The sequence below is a fragment of the Rutidosis leptorrhynchoides genome, chromosome 4 (genome assembly GCF_046630445.1).
Source record: "Rutidosis leptorrhynchoides isolate AG116_Rl617_1_P2 chromosome 4, CSIRO_AGI_Rlap_v1, whole genome shotgun sequence".
Classification (NCBI taxonomy): Eukaryota; Viridiplantae; Streptophyta; class Magnoliopsida; order Asterales; family Asteraceae; genus Rutidosis; species Rutidosis leptorrhynchoides.
Window position 1 is genome coordinate 456,765,475 of NC_092336.1, and position 24,785 is coordinate 456,790,259.

At 33.4% G+C, this 24,785-nt stretch overlaps 2 protein-coding genes across 2 annotated transcripts; both read right to left on the bottom strand.

Annotated features, from left to right (window-relative positions):
- Positions 1–9,138: 9,138 nt before the first annotated feature.
- On the bottom strand, positions 9,139–19,796 carry LOC139845085 (probable serine/threonine-protein kinase PBL28). The gene is made up of 5 exons (XM_071835309.1): positions 19,722–19,796; positions 14,323–14,502; positions 11,766–12,752; positions 10,568–11,467; positions 9,139–9,340 (listed from the first exon to the last, which is right to left on the bottom strand). Exons 2-4 carry the CDS (start codon positions 14,359–14,361, stop codon positions 11,114–11,116), a joined length of 1,380 nt encoding a protein of 459 aa, XP_071691410.1. The 5' UTR covers positions 14,362–14,502; positions 19,722–19,796; the 3' UTR covers positions 9,139–9,340; positions 10,568–11,113.
- A 1,214-nt stretch (positions 19,797–21,010) lies between these two features.
- Positions 21,011–24,102, bottom strand: LOC139904661 (uncharacterized). Its single transcript, XM_071886594.1, has 2 exons — positions 23,868–24,102; positions 21,011–23,483 (listed from the first exon to the last, which is right to left on the bottom strand). Exon 2 carries the CDS (start codon positions 23,453–23,455, stop codon positions 21,011–21,013), a length of 2,445 nt encoding a protein of 814 aa, XP_071742695.1. The 5' UTR covers positions 23,456–23,483; positions 23,868–24,102.
- Between the last annotated feature and the right edge of the window lie 683 nt (positions 24,103–24,785).

Consider the following 24,785-nt stretch of genomic DNA (forward strand, 5'->3'; position numbering starts at 1 on the left):
TATATTCATTATCATAATATTTATTATTATTAGTATTATTATAATTAAATTAATATTTTTATGATATTAAATGAACTTTATAAATTTTATTACTTAAGATATATATAAAAGTATATTTAATATAAAATTGTATTTATTAATAAATAAATTGTATTATTTACTCTATTAAATCTTTTAAAAATATTTTAAAAAAATAGAAAACGACGATATTTAAATTATATAATAATCATTTTTAAATTTTGGAAATCATTCTGAGTCAAGCTAATTTTTGTCGACCTTTGCATATTAGACTCGAGCATTAGGATTGTGGTACACTGTAACTTAACTTAATGTATTAGACAAATATTGACAAATACATAAATATATAAATAATTTAGGTTCGTGAATCCAAGGCCAACCTTACACTTGTTCAATGATGTTATATGTATTTTTACTACAAAATACAGTATGGTGAGTTTCATTTGCTCCCTTTTTATATATATTTTTGGGCTGAGAATACATGCGCTAATTTATAAATATTTTACGAAATAGGCACAAGTATTAAAACTAATTCTATGTGGGTTTAAACCAGAAATATACCCTTAGCTTGGTAACATTAAACTACTTGTCTATGTACGGTAGGCGCGAATCCTAAAGATAGATCTATTGGGCCTGACAAACCCCATCCTGATTATGGGATGCTTTAGTACTTCGAGGTTATTTTAAACACACCTGATCTGGTGTACTTCAGAGGGTAAAACATGAACGTTAAGGCTTGTTACCAGGTGCCTACAACTTATAGAATACTTATATACACTTGCGAGTGTACATATATTTATGAAACTGAAATCTTGTGGTCTATCAAAAATTACTGAATTTTATGACTGTATATGATAAACCTATGAACTCACCAACCTTTTGGTTGACACTTTTAAGCATGTTTATTCTCAGGTAAAAATTAAGTCTTCCGCTGTGCATTTGCTCAATTTAAGGACATTACTTGGAGTCGATCATCGCAATGGGATCAAATGTTGATGACTTCGTCCAGGTGGGTAAGGACGGGTTGTTACATCTTGTCTCCAGTGATTTAGTATATTACGAACCCATCCCCAATTCATCCAGAATAGATGATGGGAAATTGGTTGATCCATTCCGGTGACGCTGCTTTCGGAGCCCGAATGGAAATTCATATCGGCATAACTGTCGGAATCTGAAGAATTCAAACTAGTTGCGGAATCCATCTTGTATAATGGGGAAAATGAATTTTTGGTATGGAATAGATTATAGGAGTTAGATTTGGTACTCTTCAATACATAATTTACATATGTATATATAATAACAAAATCCCGTAAATTACGGAGAATCTTTGAAAAGATATCAGTCAAAGTTCGCAATAACAGATATGCTAAGATAAGAATTCGTCTATACACTATCAATGCAGTAAATGTAGTAAAACGTGTCTAGACTTATGAATAATAAGCAGGTAATTTCCTAAGGATGATAAGCAGATGATTTTCGACTAGAAATGATAAGCAAAACTTTTGACATGTAGACACGGTCGAAGTCCAGACTCATTAATGCATCCTAACAACTACTAGTTAGACACACTAATGCAAGACCTGGTTCGCTACGACTACCGCTCTAATACCAACTGAAAGGACCCGTCCTAATCCACCTGGAAGAAGTCATCAACATTTGGTCCCATTGCGATGATCGGCTCCAAGTAATGTCCTTATATTGAGCAAATGCACAGCGGAAGACTTAATTCGTACCTGAGAATAAACATGCTTTAAAGTGTCAACCAAAAGGTTGGTGAGTTCATAGGTTTATCATAACAATCATTTCAATATGTTAATAGACCACAAGATTTCATAATCATAAACATAATACACTCGCAAGTGTATGTAAAGCATTCTAAGTGGTTGAGCACTTGGTAACCATACTTAACATTTAATCAACGTCGCATATTCCCTTTATTATGAAATCTCACTACACCGTACCAAGTGTAGTCACCAAAACGAAGTACTGTGCAACCGTTGAATACTGGTCGTCCAGTCCGGTTGGGGTTGTCAGGCCCGATAGATCTATCAACAGGATTCGCGTTTACAATACCCATGTAAATAGTAGTTACCAAGCTACAGGGAAATATGCCAGTGGTACAACTCAACGTAGAATATATTTTTAAGTACTTGTGTCTATTTTGTAAACATTTATAAAAGCAGCGCATGTATTCTCAGCCCAAAAATATATATTGCAAAAGCAATTAAAAAGGGAGCAAAAGAAACTCACTTTTGCCTTGAAGGTATTTAATTCGACTTGGTCTCCGATAGATATCACGAACCTAACCATATATATAATATATCAACATATTTTCTTTTTAAGTAATCGTTACATATATATATACTTTTAATACTTTTAATATTTTCTTAGCCCGTAGTTAGCAGTCCGATGTTAGTGGTCCACAATTAGTTGCTTAAATAAAATAAATAAAGACCCCATTGTATTCGTATTGAGCAGAATTAATCTCGGCCCATGGTACCATGTTGTCAAATGACGTGTTGCGTACATAAAGTACCGTGTTGTGAAATGACGTGTTGCGTACAATCATGAGGTCTTATGATTAATCTTCTCGTGTTGTTTACGGGTGGTCCTGAAATATATAAAATCAAATCATAAGTAATTATATATAAAATATCATATTAATTAGAAAAGATATGATTAATTTACTTTTTCTCCAAATATTTTCGTAACTAAACTAGCTTCGGATACCAAATCTTGTTTTAGTCGTAGTTTCTTCATTACAACTCCGTTTTTGTTGGTTCAACTTACCACTTCCTTGGATCGAGTCAAATTTTAAGAATATGAACTGAAAATACCTTAGTTTATATTCTAAATCATAGGTTATAGGTCAAACTTTGGTGAAACTTATGAAAGTGATCATTTTCCATCATAAAAACAACATTTAATGATCATTTTTCTAAAAATACTTACACTTTGAGTTAAACCATGAAATTTTTATGTGTTAACATATTCATAAGAAATATCATTTTTCCAGAACATGAACTTCCAATTCAAAGTTCAAGATGGTTTTTAATTATCCTACCCAAAACAGCCCCCGGTTGCACTCTGACGACGTAGATTCAGTTTTTAAGATGTTCTTTGTAAAACCAAGTTATATTTTGTTAGGTTAGTATATCATTATGATATATTACAGGTCTTGAAGTGTTTTAAAAGTCAAGTTAGAAGGATCTATTTAGTTTGCGAACAAGTTTGAAATCATTCAAACCATGTTCTTGTTGTTAAAATTTTATACCACAAAATAAGATAGCTATATGAATATGAATTGAATAAGATTATGAACAAGGTTACTACCTCAAGTTACTTGGAAAAAGTTACTGCAAAAGATAAGAAATAATCTTGGAATCAAAGAGTGGTGGAGTTAGATCAAAAGGTTGGAAGTAAACTTCTTCAAATGAGTGGTTATTTTGATATGTTCTTGAAAGAGTTTTCTTATGGTGTTTAAGGCTTGTAATTGAAGCTAAATGATGGGGAAAATGCTTGGAGATGATCAAGTATGAAGTTAGGAGTATTTTGAGAGATAAATTAGGGTGTAGATATAAGAAAATGCAGTGAAGAAATGGTGTTCATTTACAAAAGCGTTTTTAGTTTATAAAGAAAGAAAAGGATTCCTAATTTTGTTTTCTTACTAATAATTCATACTACTTGACAAATCCTAGTTACCTCATATCTAGGGCAGTAATAATGTTGATTAGGATATTGATTTGATGTGTATATACCAATAGTAAATACGTATAGAAGCTGGGTATGATACGGGTACATATACCCTAGATATACGTATAGAAATCTTGAGGAAACGGAACGAGAATTCAAATATAGTTATCTTTTGTGAATATACTTATATTGTTTTATGTATTTAAGTCCTTAAAAAGTGATTAAATACATTATATATACGATACATGTATAAGCATTATAGATTATAAGTATATATATCAAAGAATGTTACGTATAGTTATCGTTTTGAAAACTTAAGTTAGTAGTTTCAAAATATACTTATAACTCATTGTCATTAGTACACAATGAGATGTTAAACCATCCTTAAATCATGTTAAATATATATAAATACATATATATACACAAACGTATAATTATCGTATGTTATATAGTTCGTGATATCATCGGTCATATTGGACGGTCCAACATTGTGTAAAACTCTTTTCAAAAACACAAGTCTCAACAATTTGGATTGCTTATCATGTTGGTATGGTTTAATTTATGTAAATATTAATCTCATAAGTATAATTTGGTCAGAAAATTCCGGGTCATTACACCTGCAACCTAACCTTTTTGCAGTATGTAAATCTAGGAAATTATTAGTACTTCCAGAGTCAATAAAAATGTTAACCAGTTGTTTCTGCACAGTTCCCACCACCCTCATTGTTTGATAAGTGTTGGTACCAGTTAGAGCATTTAAAGAAATCAATGGTTTCTCAAACTCTGAACTGCACATTTCATGGTTATCATCCATGGCTACATTTGGTTCTAAAATTTCATCACAATCTTCCATTTCCTGTTCAGTGCATGCTAATACCTCTAAAGAATACAACTGCCCACTACATTTGTGTCTGGTGCATATTTTTGATCACAATAAAAACATAAATGTTTGGCATGTTTTTCATCTAATTCTTTTTGTGTGAACTGCTTCCTATTAGCATACTGTGATGAATTAACTTTTGATGTGTTGTTATAGGTTGATGTAGCCAATTCCATTTGATTATTTCCCTCCTTTAACCCCCATTTCCTTGTGAACTGAATCTTGATGTGTTATTTGTAACAGTTGACTTAGGAGTTGAAAGTAATGGAGTGTTGTACCTTCTCTTAGTAACAGCAATAGTTTCTTCATGCATCCTGGCTAACCCCATGGCATCTTCCAAAGTATGAGGTTTAAAAATTCTCACAGGAAGCTCTATATCTTTTTGTAACCCAGCCAAATAGAAACAGATGGATTGTTTATCAGTTACTTCGGTCTTATTTAGCAATTGCTCGAATTCATCATTATAGACCTTCAAAGATCCATTTTGCCTCAAATTCTTGAGTTCAGCTAATGGATCTTCAATGGTGGATCCAAATCTCTTCTACACGGCTTCTGAATATACTAGCCAATCGACCTCTTCTCCATGTGTCTTGACAAATTGTTGATGCCATACTAGGGCTCTCTTGTACATATGAATTGATGCCAGTCTCACTTTTTCATTCTCCTCAATTCTATCTGCAATGAAGAACTGATTACACCTGTACAACCACTCTTTGACATCATCTCCATCAAATTTTGGAAACTCCAGTTTTGTGAATCTAGCCATCTGTGTATTTCAATTGCCCTGACCATTGCCATTTCTGTTAGTTGACAGGTACCTTTGCTGTAGTATGATGTCATCTAATTTGGTAGCCATTGCAGCAAACGTTTGGCTCAAAGCAGCTACAGTAGATCGCAAAGTTTCAAGTGAATTGTTATCTTTACCAGAATTTGCCCTAGTTGAAACGGCCATTGTATTTGTTGTGAATTGAGAATGAATAGATTTGAATCGATATCGTAGCCAGGAAATGGCTCTGATACCAATTTGTTATGTAATTCTTGAATTCAAGATGAATCAAAGAACTACTCAATCTCAATCTGGAAACTTTGAATAAGAACAAGCTTCGAGAATTGAAATTAGGGTTTTATTGATAACGAAAATTTGAGTACAATTGGGGAAAGAAAAATACAATTGAATGCCTAACTAATCAATTGAACATACTAACTATATAACAGCAACAAACTACAAATCAGTTGGACGATTCTGTTAACGATTATGTTATCAACAAGTTCCCCCACTCATTTGATGATTTGAACTATGCTGCACATTGCACATGTTCTGCACATGACTTGAGTGTGCACATGAGCAGCACGTGAGCTTCATAACAGTACTGACTAATGTGATTTGTGTGTCAGAGTTTGGTGATCTGCGTTGTTTTATGTAATTTGGGGCTTACTACTTTCCAATTTGTTTTCCCCTAAAATCTAAAAAGAATTAAGCCATTGGCCCCTCATTTTCTTTTTTTTTTTCTCCAAAAATAACGAAAACTCATTTAGAAATGAGGTCGTTTATTAAAGGAAAACGCCCTCAACAGAAAATACAAAAAAAATGGACGAAACGGGAAGCTCACATCTAGAAAGAAACCATGTGACAAAAACTAACTATAAACGAGTCTCCCCTAACAATATGAAAAACCTTAAAACAAACTAACCACTACTAAATCAAATACAACACGATAATAACATGAACCAAACCAGACGAATTGAATGATACCCAACCTATCAACCTCTCTAGTTCCCGCCCGTTCCAACTTACCATTAACTGTCTCTTTCAAAATGTTTTTCACGGACTGATTCTCTATCTTGTAAGATAACACATTGGCGGATCCGTCACCCAGTATGCTCACCTCGTCCAAGTGTGATATTATTCCATTGAATTCCGCGAAAGCCTCCAGGACATATTTCCTTTCCCGATTGTCGAGGAAATGTCGTCTCTTCCATCATGAGAACCCATAAACAGGTTTGAATAGCGTCCCCGTAATCCAAGTCATCAATGTGATCTTTAGGCTTGTAAGTACCCGAAGTGTAAGCCTCATTCACCTTCTTTTTTGACCTCGGATTATCTTCACCAAGCAAACTTCTTGAAACCTCTTTATTCAAGACGTACCACGATTGACAAAAACCTTCGCACGAGGGGTCCTCACAATTGCAATGCCTTCTTCCACTACGACCAATCAACACCGATAAAGGCCTATCTCCAGTCGATTCTACCTTACATTTTTCCAATGGTTCTTCTATCTTTTTCTTCTTCTCCTTCTTCAATTGAGCCAATCTTACCGCAAACGTTATGTTATCATCATTTGAATCCGAAACACCATTGGTAATGGCATTATTATGGCCCTCATTATGGCCTTGAAGAGTTTCTTTTGACTTCGAGAAACCTTTGTTGCCCATCTTTTGCTTGATTACATCGAACCCCACTGAAGCAGCAACACCCGGTTTAGCACTGTCATCGACATTAATAACATAAACCCCATTCTCGTTGCTTCTAGGAGACTCAACCTCATTACACACGAGAACATATTCATTTTGTCAAAAAATACACATTAATGTTAACTTTTATCATGTGCCTTACAGGTATTACGTCTTGTTTTTTTAATTATGAAGTAGCCCGTAGTTTGTGGATTCGGATGAAGTGTTTGGTGAATAATGATTTTCCAGATTTTAAGTCACAGAAGATCAACCTGTGCGCAGTTCTTGGTTAACACTTTGTCAACGCCTAGGGAACCTAACATTCCATTTGTTTATTCAAATAGGATGTCCAACCATTTAGAGTGTTCTTGCAAATAGCTATTGAAGAGGAAAGAGATTCATGTGCTCTCTGACATAGTTGTCTGTTGAAGTACAAACATCCTTTGTACCAACAGACGATAGAATATTTACACAGTTTATAGGATCTCTATAAGCAGATGAATTCCATTATGTAATATTTAGTGGTGTGGGTGATAAATCGATAGAGTCCAAACCTTGTATAAGCTTAATTCGTTCGAAAGCTATCTAGGTGTCATCTATATCAACGAGTTATCTATTCCGCCAAAGGATAACCGTGATTCTTTGAGATTATTTCGATAAAAGAATAATGTTGAAAATTACTTAAGACTCTGATTTAATTGATTGTTAATTATATGCTTAAACTGATAAAAACCCTTAATTAACTAAAAGATTTGTATTGACCCCCTCCCCCCTCTTACAAACTTCTTGTTGTCAAATCGGGACCAACACTTTGGTACAAATCCTCAAGGTTAACTCTTCTATCTCCCTATGTATGTTTGAGGTGGGAGCGAGATGATTCAATGTTCAAGGAGGAGCTAAAGAAAATCACCAAAAAGTTCCTTCTTTTTTTTTTCTCTCAAAGTTTCAGACATCAATAGCCGACAACGAAGAATTTTCTAAAAGAGAAAGTTTCACCATTTCAAGTAAACAATTGTGGCTATTCCAACGGGGACAACTCAAAACTTGAAAGAAATAGTTCAAGACATAAAAGAAATCCCCATAATTAGAGGTCAACAGCAAAAAGATGATCAATGACATTCAGATCAAATGGGGAAATTGTAAGGTTCAATATCAGTGATATAATTTGTCAATGTTTAGGCTTGTTAAGAGTAGTATAAATACCCTTTCAAATGTAAATGGACTAAACCCTTACATTATAGGTCACCAACACTTACACCTTGATCAAACACACTCTAACAAACTCTCTTAACCTTCAATACATTGTAACAAACTCTTACAAGGAATAAACATCCAAAATCTATATTCATCACTAATATCACCTTCATAATCATATACAGTAGCATACATACTTATACATACAATCTGCAAACATCAAACAAACACGAATCGATCGAAACTAAGCTTTCAGGTTCGATTGATGATCTCAATGGCGTACTTCTTTGGAATCGAAAGAAAGACTTCATTCTATTGTTGTTGTGGCTCTTTGATTTCTTTAGAGACTTTAAAACATTGTCATGTTTGATGATTTGCCAATGAAAAAAACGAGATATAAGTGTACTTACCGCAATAAATTAAAAACAAGTCAGTCGACAGAAGATTCTTCAACGGCATATTGATAAGTTGAATATCAAAAATCTCACTATTAAACTTGAGGGGAAATGTTAGAAAATAAACAAAATATGAAAACAAAGCAAAGACTTGTATGTGTGGGACACACTAAGAGTCATCGTCTCCCAAAGTAGTAGCCAAGTACAACAAGTCAAGATAACAACAAGATTCACCAACAGCCATTTGCCACAAATAAAATTATTTGAACAACGTCAATTGTTAGCAAAAAGGCTCCCTACTTTAGAAAGAATATAACTGTTAGAATCACCTCTATAAATAAAGGGTTGTGCCAAATTAAGAGTAATCAATTTAAACTATATATAGTTCTTTGATAATTCAATTCACTATTCAATTCAATATCAAGCTAATAAAAATCAATAAAAATCAGTTTATTCAAAACAACATGACAAAATTCAAAGCCTTGTACAATAAAACAATACATCGTTCCTAATTAACCGCTTCAGATTCAAACAAACGCATTTTTAGCTTATGACATATATGACATGATAAGAACTTCCTCCATTCATAGTCCACTTTTCTGAAGCTTGAATACCAGTAAGTAAACAGATTGTATCCGATGAAAACATTTGACTTTAACAAGGCCTACTCTTGATATGAAATGGTAGAAACTCAATCACTTTTTGAAATCTGCATATATATAATGTCATTAATTAATGGGAAAATGGCCCGAAAATGTAAAGGGATTATGTAAAGGGATTTTTGTAATACACCTGATACAAGCTATTGAAGCTTTTATATCACAATACATGAACAATCAAATGATTTCTTAATCAGAAAATCATTGAGTTGACAATTGACACCTAACACAAAATACCCAGCAAAAAAGCCTAAAGAATACCCAAATTAAAAATTCGTATTTAGAGCCCTAATCTGATCGGAGGTGGCTGAGTGCGGCGGCGATCTAGCCGGCGGCTGATAAGGGTTTGATATATTTAGGTAAATCTAGAGCCAGCGGTTTGATAACGGTTTGATGCATCAGCTTCAGCGATTGTTGATTGATGTTCAGTTTCATCAGAAATTGAAGGTGATGATGATAATTTACGTATTTTTTGGGGACGGATTGGGAGTTTAGTAGGGTTTGAAGTGGTGTTGATTTGGGAAGAAGGTGATGGTGGTTGTTGGGTAGGATTTGAAGCAGTGGGAATTTGAGGTGAGGTGGAATCTGGTTTAATTTCATCCATTTTTACTGGTGATGGTGAAGAGGATGATTGCTAGAAAATTTAATAAACTTCAGGAACAATTTTGTATTTTTGACTAACGGCCGTTAATGAATTTGACGAAGACTGCTTCAATTTTAAATTTTTTTGACGAAGATTACCTCAATTTTAAAATTTTTAAACACGTAATCATTTTCTTGAGCAAAAATTAAATTGAAGTCCTTTTCGGGCTTAGGCAAATTGATGGTTAACTTGATTGTCAAATTGAGTAACTTAGGTTATCTTTTCGGGCCATTTGCCCTTAATTAATACTTAGCCATGTTTAAGAGGGGAAATTTTACTCATCAATTGATGTAACTTAAATGATTTGGACATTTGATAATATAAAAAGAAAGCTACTCATGAACAATTATGAAAACAAAGTAATGATGAAGTGGTACAAAGCTACACATATCAAACTTCTACTGTACTAAGGGTTGGGATTAATAAAAGGTGTAAATGCATGTGTCGACAAAAGCACTATGATATAATTTAAATACTTTACCAAACATATGTTCATTTATATGAAGTGATTTATGTTTTATTATGTTATACACTTGGAGGCGGAGTTCACTTATAAGTTAATAATTATTTTTATTTGGAAAATATGCATGCAACTAAAGGGATTCTGCCTATGTAAAAAACTATGATAACTTACTTGGAATTCGAATGTCTTCTTAAGTTGTTCTAGAACTTCTTTAGCTGTTGGTCGATTTTCTCTATCGACATTCAAGCACTGGTTGGCAATTGATTGAAATGTACTCAGCGCCTTCGGTACAATCTGGGCCTTTATAGCCTTAAAAACAACATCATTGTGTTTTCCTTCTTCAAATCTCTGTTTAATGAAGCTAGGCAGAAACTGACCTTCATGTTTGTGGAACCAAAATGTTGATCTTCCACACAAGATCTCAAATAAGACAACACCGAATGAATAAATATCGGATTCCATGGTTAAGAAGCTAGATTTTCGGTAAAGTGGGTCCACGTAGCCCTCTGTGCCGCACGCATTAGCGATGATATATTCTGTTTTCTGATTTATTGCATTAATCATCGAAAGCCCATAATCAGCTAATTTTGCTTTCCACTCATCATTCAATAGAATGTTTTCAGTTTTGATGTCTCTATGTATCACCGATGCTTGTGTTGCAACTCCTCCGTGAAGGAATTCCAATGCGGTTGCAACATCAATGCATATGTTAAGCCGTTACATCCAAGAAAGACTAGTATTATTCAAGTAGTTATCAAGGCTTCCTCTCGACGCATACTCATAAACGATGACTTTTTCATCTTTTTCATCACAATAGCCAACAAGACGGATGACATTCTCATGCTTATAATTAAAAAGAATTTGGAGCTCATTCCGAAATTGTTGTTCCCCTTGACCACCTGTTTTATCTAATCGCTTTGCAACAATGGTATCGAATCCATCACCTTTAGGAAGTTTTCCTCTATATACGTTCCCAAAGCCTCCTTTTCCAATCCAGTTGTCAACATGGAAGTTTCCCGTTGCCTTTGTAATGTCTTCAAGTGAAATTATGGGATCATCCTCATTGTTTTCCTGTAAGCCATGATGGAGCAAATAAAATAAATAACTTTATAATAGCATCAAATTGAGAAGTGTAATACTCATAATCATTACTAAAAGTACATATATGTTTTTACATACACCTTAAAGCAAAAAACTTTATGAATATTATAAGCCTGATAGAAATGCCTTATGCATTAGATATGCACCTTGTATTTTAAAATGTACGAGAATTGAAGAATTATTAAAATTAATTGATACTTTTTTCCATTTGAGAAAATGATGTAGTAAGCAAAAAAGAAAAGTTCATGTTATTGAAGGTTTAGCTTACTTGAAATAATAAGGCTTTTTGAAGCTCCCCCACAACCACTTCCATTGTTGGACGTTGGTCCACAGTTTCTGCCAAACATTCGTATGCAATATTTATAAATGTTTCCAAAGAATCCTTATTGGCTCCTCTACTTAGAGTAAACTTGTAATCTCCACTTCCTTCGTTGATGATAGGATCTATCATTTCCGTTACTGTTTTTTCATTGAAACGTCGTCGTGCCACAGAAGCTAACCCTGCGACACTTTTCCTAGTGTAAATTGGGTCATCGGCTAACCTCCCACAAAGAAGTTCAAACAAAACTACCCCGAAACTATATACATCTGTTCCTCTTCTAAAAATACGATTCTTCACAAATTCTGGATCAGTGTATACAGTAATTCTATCAATCCTAGTGAAATTGATAACATCCTCATCTTGATTCCGAGACACGAGCGTTGAGTTCCCAAATATATAAATCTTCGCCCCCCAATTCTCGTCCAACCCAATGCTGCTGCTCGCAATAGAACAGTTTATTATCATCTTTTGATCATCCATCTCGTGATGAAGATATTTCAATCCATTTGCAACATCAAGGCAAATTTTCAAACGCTTAACCCAAGTAAGATTAATCGGGTGGTCTTTAATGTTCTTAAGATGTTCATTAAGAAATCCATTAGGAGCATACTCAAGGACAACGTACTTAGTAGAATGATGAACGCAAAATCCAAGTACAGTGACTATGTTCGGATGCTTAGACTTAATAAGCATTTCAAGTTTTGTGAAGAACACTCTTTCTCGTGACCTCACTCGTTTTATATATACAGTTTTCCGTCTCTTGGGTACTTCACCTTCGTTATTCTTCCCTTCCACAGAGGAAATATTATCTTCATTAAAACATTGAAGTTCAACTTTATGTATCTCATAGTCTCCCACGAAACGCGAGTCCGATTTTTGTATGGCATCTTCTATTTCATCTACTGGAATCTTCAAATGCTTCAACTTGTCTCCCTATGTCATTATGATTACCGATAAGGGGAAAAGGTTGTTACAGGTTATACTAGCTAACTAAACAATATATATATATATATGAATGAAAACCAAATAAGAAAAACTGTTTTTTTGTATTGCTCCTTCGACAGAAAGCATTAGAAAACTCCGTTAACTTTATTCTCTACCAATAAAATATTATCTATCTACACTAAGATCTCTTTTGATTAGTTTAAACATAAATGGAACACCTGATTTATAACAATCCAAAACAACATTGTGGACTTTTGTCACAGTATGAAGTAGCAATAAAATAGCAAAATTTTGAGTTTTTGTATATAAGCTAGTTCAAAATTTGAGTAGGGTGTGTGAGCTTGTCTGTGGAAAAATTAAATTAAATTATCCTGATAGTCATTATAGTCTACGCGATATTATACCAATCGTCTTTATCTTTTGAAAATCACCACCGAGTAATTTTGATTATATTACATGAATCGTCTTTATCTTCTCAAAATTACACTTATAGTCCCTAACTTACATAAAAGTGTACGTTAATGGTGACCGATTTACTATAATGTGTGTTGATCGTCACTCCTATTATCGCGCATTTTAAGTAAGCCGGGGGACCATAAGCAAGCACTTTTATGTACGTTAGGGCTATCGGTGCAATTTTAAAAAAATAAAGATGATTGATGTAATTTCATGAAAACTAAGGGGCGACTGCCGTGCAATACCAAATCAGTATATCGGTGCAATTATTTAAAGATAAAGACAATTGTTGTAATTTCAAAAAAACTACAAGGGCGGCCATCGTGTAATACCCAATAAATCTTACACGATCAGTATAATTTACAAGAGATAACGATGTTTGATGTAAATTCATGTTAACTATAAGGACTATCGCTATAATTTACTGTAGAAAATTATAATTAATTTCTTGTGCAAGGGTAAAATAGGGCCTGATAAGTAAAAAAAAAAATTATTTAAAGGCACAAATGCTTACGAAATGAATTAGTATATGCTTAACTTATTCTTTGATTGCATATAAACTTTTCCCATTAACTAATAGACGTAAAAATAAGCGTCCAACACACTACAAGAGAAAACAACTTTAGTGATAACGATATTTCATCACTAACAACACAAAAATGGTCACCAAGTCAAGTTAGTAACTAAAGTATGTTGGTCACTTCTCGTCACTATTGATCTATCATAAAACACGACTAGGGAGCAAAATACTGAAATTGGTCACTATAGTGACCAACTGTTACGTCACTAACATCGTATAAACGATCAAAATTTAATGATGACTTTTTAAATGATAACTAAATAGCATTATTAGAGACCAGTCGACACTAAAAGAATGTTACAAAAGATCATTTTTCTTGTAGTGACACTAAGGGTACATGGTCTTTGCGGATATAATTTCATTGCTGTGATATACGGAGTACAAAGAAAAACTCCATATATTTGATTAGAAAATCTATATGAACATGTTTCTTTAACCTGAGTTTAAACTATCATTTTCTATTAGCTTTATATACTACATAAGACGCTATAACAAGAGCTAAAGTAACAGTAGAGTACTTACACATGTTATTTCATCAACATCCTCTTCATAATCTTCCATATCGGAATCTTCCTCTTCAGGATCTACCTCTTCAGGATCTTCCTCTTCCGAATCAACATATTTTTTTTGGATCAAAAAAGGAGATCTAACGTCACGAATTTCCACAGGTGGAAATTGATCATTGGATATATGCTTCTCTTCCTATATGAAATAATGAAACAAGTGGAAGTAAAAAAATACGCAAAAAAGTTGTAACATATACGCAAAAAAGCTGACCTCTGAATGAGAACTTTATTACTTTATTCAGCATTGTAGTTTTTTTGAAGAAGCTAATGAGTCAAATGTGTGATTAAAGTGTGGGATTTTTAAACTATCCCCACACTAGTGCCAATCATACTATCTCAAGAAGCAAACTATCTATGTTTTTCAGATTATTGAAGAAAACCATATTTCCTATTTATACGTTGATATGTTATGGAAAGTGACAAAGTAAAGAGCAACAAAGATCAATAGTAAATATAGTCAATTATATATGAGTATTCAACTGCAATTATGGAGATCACGTATTTTATGAGATTTAGCTTGATTTTAAAAATAAGAAATCAAGCTTATGTTATAAAAGATTGTAACACAATTTGTATAGTATAAATAGAGTAGACTAGACAAATAGTTTAGTTATTCATTCATATTATACGAACGATCGTTGTATTTGTGTATTCAAGTTATCGAATATGTACAATTAATTGAGAATACGTGTGTTCTATTCCACTTGTTATTGTTTAAAAGTTACTTTAAGCATTATAATCATATTGAATTGATTCTAAGTTAAGTGGTTTTTGATGTGCTCTATTTAGTTGTTAGTATACCAAATATAATGTTTTGTACATGTCTATGTGCCATCAGACTAATCATAAAGAGTCTCATTTTAAAGTTGTGAAAAGAATTTTGAAGTACATAAAAAGGTACCCCTAACCTTGATCACTTAATCCATGGTATCCCAAGGACTAGTGGTTTAATATAATTGGTTTCACAGATGTGGACTATGCAAGGTGTTAGTTAGACAGAAAGAGAACTCCTAGTGGATGTCAACTTTAGGAGAGAAGCTTGTGAGTTGGTCCGAAAAAACAAAAAATTTGTAGCAACATCTACTATAGAGGTTGAGTATGTTGCAACTGAAGTTGTGCTAGGTTAGTGTGTATGCAACACCAATTAGCATAATATGAGATAAAGTTTACAAAAACACCTATCATGCGCGACAATCAGAGTGCAATTGCATTGCAATAACTGAGAATCGTGTTGGTAATTTGGTGTGATTGAGGGATTTGGTCTTCACTTGAAAATGGGTTAGGATGTACAAAGTGTACACCCATTAAGTGATGGACTACCCGGACCCAAAAGTGAATTTTCATTTAGTCAGCACAAGTTTTGTGATGGGTACCAAGTGTTTTCAAGCTGTGTCTCCTAGACGGTTTTGTGTCATGTTGATATTGCTCAATTTACATATACTTTTAGTCGCAATATCTATTTTTATTGTTAAGGTTTTAAAGAACTACTGGTGTTTTAATTGGTTGGAATGTTAATGCTATTTGGCCTTTCTAATGCTCCCAATACATTTATGAGACTAATGAAACTTGTTTTTAAGCCTTTTATTGGCATATTTGTAGTGATGCACTTTGATGATATTCTTGCATTTAGCAAGGGATAGACCGAGCACTTGGAGCATCTTAGAGAAAATTTCGAGGCGTTGGCAGAAATCGGAGATCGGGAACTTTATGTTAATTTAAAGGAATGTGAGCTCATAACAAATAGCCTGGTGTTCCATGGTTATGTTATTTCATTAGAAGGGAATCATGTTGACACAACTAAGATTGATGCTCTTGTTTCTTGGCCAACTCCAACTACGATTCAGGAAGTCGAGAGCTTTCATGGACTTGCTACATTTTATTGAAGATTCATTCAAAATTTCAACACCATTGGTTCGCCTATAACGGAATGCATGAAGGAAGGTACTTTTAAATGGTCTAAAGAAGCTCCAAATGCATTTGAGCTGATTAAAGTTAAAATGACAAAGGCACATGTACTAGCTTTACCGAATTATGGAAAGGTTTTTAAGCTTGATTGTGATGCGTCGGGTGTTGGAATCGTGCCATCCTAAGCCAAGATGGCCGACCTATATCCTTTTTCAGCGAGAAGTTTATCTGATTCTCGAAAGAACTCGAGCATTGGAGGCACTATCTTATACCGAAAGAATTCAGTGCGTTTAAGAGTTTTATGCTACAGCGCGAGCACTCGAGCATTGGAGGCACTATCTTATATCGAAAGAATTCATTCTATATTCTGACCATATTGTGACCATGAAGCTCTAAAATACATAAATGGTCAACACATGCTTAAACTATCGTTGAATGGAATTTTTGCAAGCTTACACCTTCCTCATCAAGCATAAAAGTGGGATTTGTAACAAGGTAGCAGATCCTTTAAGTTGGAAACATTCTTTGCTGTCTACAATGCAAGTTAATGTTATTGGATTTGAAAAGCTAAAAGATATGTACAAAGAAGATGTTTTCTTTAAAAAGGTTTTTGATGAATGCTATAATGGGCCATACAAGGAGTTCAATTTTGTTGAAGGGTTTCTTTTTCATGGAAATCGATTGTGCATCCATGATTGATCACTTGGATTAGAAATTTTCAAAGACGCTCATGAAGGTGAACTTAGTGGCCATTTTGACAGAGATAAAACGTGTTCTCTATGAAGAAATAAATGTTATTAAGATCACATGAAAATATGAATATTTAAAAAAGACACTTTTTAATAAATGTTATTATTTTGGCGGGAAAACGCTCGAAGAAATAAATGATAACAGTCAATGCAACGAATGTTTTGCTTCTGAGGTTTTTTTTTTTTTTTTGGGGGGGGGGGGGGGGGGGGGGGGGGTTAGAAATTCAAGTTTATAAATTAGGGGGTTAAAAATTAGAGTTTAGTTATTAGGGTTTAGAAATTAAGGTTTTGGGTTTAAAAATTAGGGATTAGAACGAATATTTTAACACGAACACTTTAGAGGCGGAGCCACATGTCCCTTTGTGGGGGTATGTGACACCACTCAAATTTCTAAATTTGCCTTCTAACTTTATAATTAGTATGGAAAATAATTTAATGGATAAAAAGATTGACCCAGTCCCCAGCCCATTTAATTGATTAAAAGGGAGTGACTCAAGCCCATTCAATAAATAATTGGACTGTTTATTTAAATATATGAAGATGGATGGGCCTATAAGCCGTTTAAGTCTTTGGCAAATCATTTTTACCCTTACATCCCAAACAAAGTCAGACACTGTGAGAATTGAAATAATTTTCAATTTCATTTTCCTCTTATTTACAAGTTCCAACTTATATATTCACAAGCTATTAACGTTATTTTACTTTTCTTCCTCCATAACTATCTATAAATTTTTTATTTAAATTGTAGACCTACCTAAAATATAATGGTTTATTACGATTAAGTTTAATGATTAACTTGATTTAATAAATTTAGTTAATATCATATGCTGTCTATTATAAATTTGTACTTATCTATAGTTTCTATTAAATTTCTATAATGATGATGTCATTATTAGACTAATTCATTTGTTAAAAAAATTAAAAATAAAAAGAAAAAAATCTAAGCCATCTTGATGATGTCATTAACATTAAATAAATATTTTATTTATTTATTTATTTATTTATGATTTTTATCATATATACCCTTCTTAACTTTAATAAAAACATATTTACCCACTTAAATATGATTATCATATGAGCACATTTTAAACATATAAACTCATCATATTTATCCATTTATTCAATCTTAATGTGATACGTCTTTAGGCTCTAATTTACTTAGCGGCAATTGTTCATGCTTTATCTTTATATATTAGTTGACTGTAATTTTTTTTATTGTTGTTAAATTCTCTTAATTGATAGGCTACGGATACTATAAATCACGTTTCGTCAAAAATTGATATGTATATCTAACTAACTACAAATTTTTACTTCTTTTGCTCACATCACCAGTAGCACTTCAGTTTTAGTTTTGACCAACAATACGATGTGATAACAATACTGATTTACATACATATACAACGATATTACTACAATAATGAAAATGATAATGACCCACATTTCTATTTTGGGATGTCCTATTTCAAGTATCTACTTAATGTTTGAACCAATCAGAAGAGGTTATTCTGGAGAGAGAAGATTTCTGATTGGCAGATAATGAAGTTAGTGAAATTTCCTGCAACTTTGTGGAAAAAGTAACTGGACACTTGTAGTGGGACGGAGGGAGTATTATTATATTATTATTATTATTAAAATATAGGTTTTTTACGAGATTAATTACGTTACATATGTATGCGAAATACATGTCTCAATAAAATGTTGTAATGTAACTTTTATGATAAAAAAAATAATAATTGTGATCAAAATTGGAAGAAAGTTGTGGGAGGATAAATGGAGTTCATTTATTCTGACTAAGTTAAGTATATCAATATGTTTGTAAAAACAACGATAAGTTTCTTAGTCGGAATATGTGGTTCCACGGGTCATTAAACTAAACGACTTTAGTATTTACGTTCACTTAATACTTAAAATATATCATTAAACTGATTCGTTTAAACAAACCCGTGATTCCACGGGTCATTTCACTAGTACATTATATTTAATAACTATAACTATCGATTATACTAAAAGAATTTGTTATAAGAAAAGTACAATCTCACAAAATTTTTAGAGCTAATTCTACTCCTTTAATGCTACAAAAATTGATTTAAACGATTCTTTAGAATCTTGAAGATATTAAAAAAATATTAAGCTATGACCTTAATTAAAGAAACGAAATAAATGACTTAATTTGGAAAGTATGAGTTTTTTTTTTCTCTTTGTACTTGATCAAACATTGTCAATTAAGTCTTTGCAACGCCAAGATTATTTTGTGACACCATTCACCTAAATTTCTGGCCCCGCCCATATATATATATATATATATATATATATATATATATATATATATATATATATATATATATATGGGATAACATCCAAGTTCTCCCCGGGTTGCTAATAACTCCTCAAATTCTACTTACAGAGTTCTCATCGTGTTCCGAATTCTCTAACCTTCAATATATGGAATAATATAATTACTGTTTAAATACTTTATATAATAAATTCTCTTTTATTATTCAAATTTTAACTTAAGTAATAGTTATGCCTAGATTAATTTGATTTTTAATCGTAAAAAGTAGGATGAGATTCATTAAAAGCTTTTAGGACGGGCATTTTTTTTTTACCTTATTGCCCAGGGATCGGCCATGTGAAGCGCGTTGGTAACATATACTGTTAAATTGTTTACGGTATAAACTAAATATACGGAGTATTTACTTACTTGTAAGAGTAACGCCTGCTGGAGCTCATTGACAACGACCTCTATTGTTGGCTTTTGGTCTACAGGTTTCACGACACATTCAGATGCAATTTGGATAAATTTCTTCAAAGAAGCTATGTGGGCTCCACTATCGTTCTTGATTGTCGAATCTATTTTCCTCTTAAACGTAGAGGAATGCTCTTCTACCCCAGTTAGTACCTCTAACAAAACTACTCCTAAACAACGTACATCTAAATTTTTTTGGAACTTACCCGTCGTCAAAAAACTATTATGAAATATAATCTTTGCCACCCAATTCTCATCAAGGGCAATATTTTTGCTACTTATATCACAGTGTTCTATCATCATACGGTCTTCCATTTCACAGTGAATATATTTTAATGCATATGCTACATCAAGACAAATTTTCAATCGTTTTTCCCAAGTAAGAATAGACTTGTCTTTGACGTTGCGCCAATAATCATCAAGGTGCCCATTATTAGACGCGTGCTCAGTGACAAGGATCATCTTAGAACCTTCTACACAAAATCCAACTAGAGTGACTATGTTGTTATGCTTACAAGTACTAAGCATTTCAAGTTCCCTATGGAAAAATTCTACTCGTAGATCGTTGTCTCCAGGCAATAACAAGTGTTTTATAATTACAAAGAACGAATTTACTTTATCCACATGGTTGAGCGTAGTTTGGTATAAGTCAAAAAAACATCCACTCTTAATCTTGTATTCATTAGAAAAGTCATCTGTGGCCAAGAGTATATCACGCAGTGGAATCTTCAAGTGACTCAGTTGACTACTCAACTGTTGAAGTTCATTTTTCTGCAACAAAAGAGGGAAACGGTATTAATTCTATATATATAACATATGATTATTTCTTCATAAAGAATCAATATCAATATATTGCAACATTCGATCCACGAAATCAATATACATTACCAAATTAAATTAAAACAACTATATATAATTAATAATAGTAATTATTATTACAATATTAGGTTTCTTGATCAAATAAACAAGATATACATAGATGCAAATTGGCCATGTGAAAATACTATATATAAAGGGTTATACAAAAGCAGTGGCGGATCTTGAACTATAGTACCGAGAGGGCGAAATCGCATAAAAATACAAACACACATACACACACACACACACACACACACACACATATATATATATATATAGAGAGAGAGAGAGAGAGAGAGAGAGAGAGAGAGAGATAGAGAGAGAGAGAGAGTTCATACAACCATTAAGTAAGACAAAAAGTACGTAGACGTTAAAGCAAAAAAAAACTACAACTCGGCGCGACGACCTTTTAGGTCTTTAAAGTCACTTATGACAGACGCTGAATCAAATCTTTGAGCAATATCTTTTTCTATGTAAACCACCAAGTTGGATGCTAGAAAATCATCAGACATCTTGTTGCGAAGTCGATTTTTAAATATTTTCATCGCTGAAAATCCCCTCTCAGTCGTAGCAGTTGAAACAGGAAGTGTTAAAATGAGTCTGATCAATTGGTCAATTAAATAATACGGCTCACACTTGTTAGTTTCTGCAAGACTCGTGCATAGTTGAGCGATAGTAGAAACATCTTTAAACTTTGGGTTTTCAATCAATTCAATTCTAAAAAGCTCCAAGTGATATCTCAACATATTAATCTCTTGTTCTGTGAAATCTGTTGGATAATATTTCTCAACTAGAAGACAAATCTTATCAATGTCAAACAATTCCATATCTTTTGTAGGCAGTAATAAAGAGCCAAGAGTTAACAATTCCATGGCTTGCTCATTGAACCTACTGTCGAGCTCCTGCAATTGCTTGTCCACGGTGCAAATAAATAAATCTACACGATAATAATGTTCAACAGTAACATGATTATCTTGTCGACGAGGACGATATCGGGTAGACTTATAAAGAGCTTTCATATCGGGTATATCTATATGGTGTTTCTCTGAGAACAACGTTACCTTTGCAAATAGCGAATCCCAACCATCATTTCTGTATTCATTAAGGCTTCTCTTTGTTGTTGACACAAGACGGATGGCATTAACAATATCTTGAGTTTTCTTTTGAAGAGCTTGAGACAGAATATCAGTCCTTCCCATTATTTCCTTTACTAAGTGCAAAATAAATACAAACTCAAATGATATGAGATACCTGTAAGCCGTATCAGCTTCAGCACGTTGAGATGAGTACGTTCCATCTTCAATAATACTCTTAAGAACTTCACGGGTGGCATTAAACATGTTAAGCAAGTTACAAACAGAATGAAAATGAGAACCCCAACGTGTATCACCAGCTCGTTTTAAAGTCCCAACTTGATGACCTCCCTTACTTGTTTCGATTTCACCTAATTCCAATAAATGTTTAATCTCAATTGACTTAGCTTTTTGTAACTCATCGTGGCGCTTACTAGAAGCACAAATGACATTAGTAATGAAAGTCAAATTTGAGAAAAATTGATGAACCGGTATAACTTCTCGTGAAGCAGCAACTAAGGCAAGTTGCAATCTATGTGCAAAACAATGAACATAGTATGCAAAAGGACATTCTTTACGAATAAGCGCTTGTAACCCATTCCACTCCCCTCTCATGTTACTCGCACCATCATAACCTTGGCCACGAATTTTACTAGTATCAAACTCGTAAAGCAAAAGTTGTTTCCATAAACATGTCTTAAGGGTTACTGATGTAGTATCGCTAACATGTACAAGATCCAAAAATCGTTCTCTAATCACACCATCATTATCAACAAACCTTAGAACTATAGCCATTTGCTCCTTTTTGGACTCATCTCGTGATTCATCAACCATGACACAAAAGTACGAATCACCCACTTCACTGCGAATATGTTTTCGAACCTTATTTGCAATGATTCCTAAGAGTTCTTTTTGGATCGACGCTGCTATATACTGTGAGTTATATGGGGCGTTCTCCAACACAACATTGGCAAGTTCATCATTATATGACGCTAAAAGTTTTAACAATTCAAGAAAATTACCTCTATTCTTTGAGTTTCTAGTTTCATCGTGTCCTCGAAAAGCACATGCCTGAAAAGTCAACCAACGAACTATGTCAACTGTAGCTTTTAACCGTAAACGATTCTGTAAAACTTTCTCTTTGCTTCGTTTCTCTATGATACTGTCAATGTGTGCTGCTTGGTTTAGTAGATTCTCACTATAAACAATAGCATCTTTATGGTGTGAACTACGAATATGCTTAAGGAACGCACATCTTTTTCCATCATTCACCTTTTTCCAACTATTAAATCCTTTGACTGTAAACGCATCTCCTCCATTATGCACATTCTGTTTGTCTTCGAATAAGTAACATAGAAAGCAATACACGACATCTTTTGTAGGTGAATACTCTAACCAATTAGAAAAAATTTTAAACCATGAATATTGAAACCTACGAGCTTGTTTCTTTGAACCTTTGCTAGGGTATTCTTGCAATTGAATTTGATATGGGCCCATTTTTAAATAATCTCTTCTAATTTTTTCCCTCTCATTTTTTGAATACTCCCACATACGTTTTCTCTTTCCAGGATCTCTTTCTAAAGAATTAAGATCCGTTGTCTCAACATCCGGCTCGTGTGTTTCAGTAACTTGGACCTCTGGTTCGTTTCGATTTTGTTCGATATCACTTGTTGAAGCTTTAGCACGTTTACTATCTTCATTTGTGTTGTTTGTTGTGTCAGGTTTCCTCTTGTAAAACGAAAGAATTTTTTGTTGCATTACAAAAAACCAATAACACTTGACACTCCTGTTTACAGCAAAACCAAAAAGTGTAAATAAAAGTAAGAACTTTTATAATATAATTTAACTACATACAATAAAAAAAACTCTCTTCACCTAAAGTTTAAGTTCTATATATACCTACTGTGAATCATAGCCTAATTGTTTAATAAAAATATTGAAATTAATTATTGTATAAATCTAATTAGTAATTACCTAAAGAATATACATAAGTAGATGACTATTGAGTAACTAGTCATTGATAATCTATACGAGTAAATAATCTAATATACTGTAATACAACTAAGAATCATCAATCAGACAATCAAGATTAAGATTAAAAGTAAAATAGTTAACAAATCTTATTATAACAAACAATAAAAGAAGAGTTTTGAAAAAAAAAAGAACTTACAGAAGGAAATTGATCGGAAATCAATGACGATGAAGAGCGGCTTGTGAGATAAGCAAGTTGGGTTTTTTTATTTGAGGGATTGTTTTTTTTTTTCCCCTTAAATATTTGGAACTTGGACTTGGAAGGGCTACTTTTAATTTTCTGGAAGGGCAAACTTGTAAAATTAATATTATTTAAACCCATATAATATTAAATTTATAGCAATTAGTCAAAAGTTTGGGGGGACATGCACCCTCCCTAGCCTCCCCAATAGTTCGCCTATGTACAAAAGGCTTCTTAACATCCCCGCAGTTAGGTCACTTTTATGAATTTCATCAAATAGAGCGGATGGCAAGCCCTTCGTGAAGATATATACATGCGGTATCGAAATGGAACATAAAGAACAAGAATCTGGCAAGTAGCAACAAGGTCTTGAAAAAGTGGATATTAATCTCAATATGTTCCCTCCGGTTGTGTTGAACTGGGTTGGACGAAAGATAAACAACACTCACGTTATCATAAAAGACAAGAGTGGCTGAGAACAATGGAAAGTGTAGCTCACATATAATGTGAAGGTTGCGTAAACTGGATGGGGTGTGTTGGCGCTTCGAGGACCAAGATAGCTAGTTGTTACCAAGAAAACACAGTAAGTAGAAGTAGATCGGCGAGTGATCAAGCATGGAATAGATCCAACGTGTTCAGTGCATACTTGTCAACAATAGACGGGGATTTAAGGGTCTTTCGAGCTTAACTCTCCGATTCGGAGTACCGTAAATAACCCCTTGCGAGATGATGATCTCGACAGGGGTGGTTGAGCGTCGACCCACCATCGTCGGGATGAATGGTATATGATGGCTCGGAGAAGGGTGTTAAGATTTATGTTCATGAAACGTTACCTGTAACCGTAAGGGTGATCTGATGCAGGCTGTGTATCCGGTA

Excerpts from the sequence above, each read along its gene's own strand:
- LOC139845085 (XM_071835309.1), bottom strand. The coding sequence starts at position 14,361 with ATGGAAGATTATGAAGAGGATGTTGATGAAATAACATGT. Across the intron at positions 12,753-14,322 it reads ATGTTGATGAAATAACATGT|GGAGACAAGTTGAAGCATTT; the intron begins GTAAGTACTCTA and ends ATAATGACATAG. Across the intron at positions 11,468-11,765 it reads AAAAAGCCTTATTATTTCAA|GAAAACAATGAGGATGATCC; the intron begins GTAAGCTAAACC and ends CATGGCTTACAG.
- LOC139904661 (XM_071886594.1), bottom strand. The coding sequence starts at position 23,455 with ATGCAACAAAAAATTCTTTCGTTTTACAAGAGGAAACCTGACACAACA.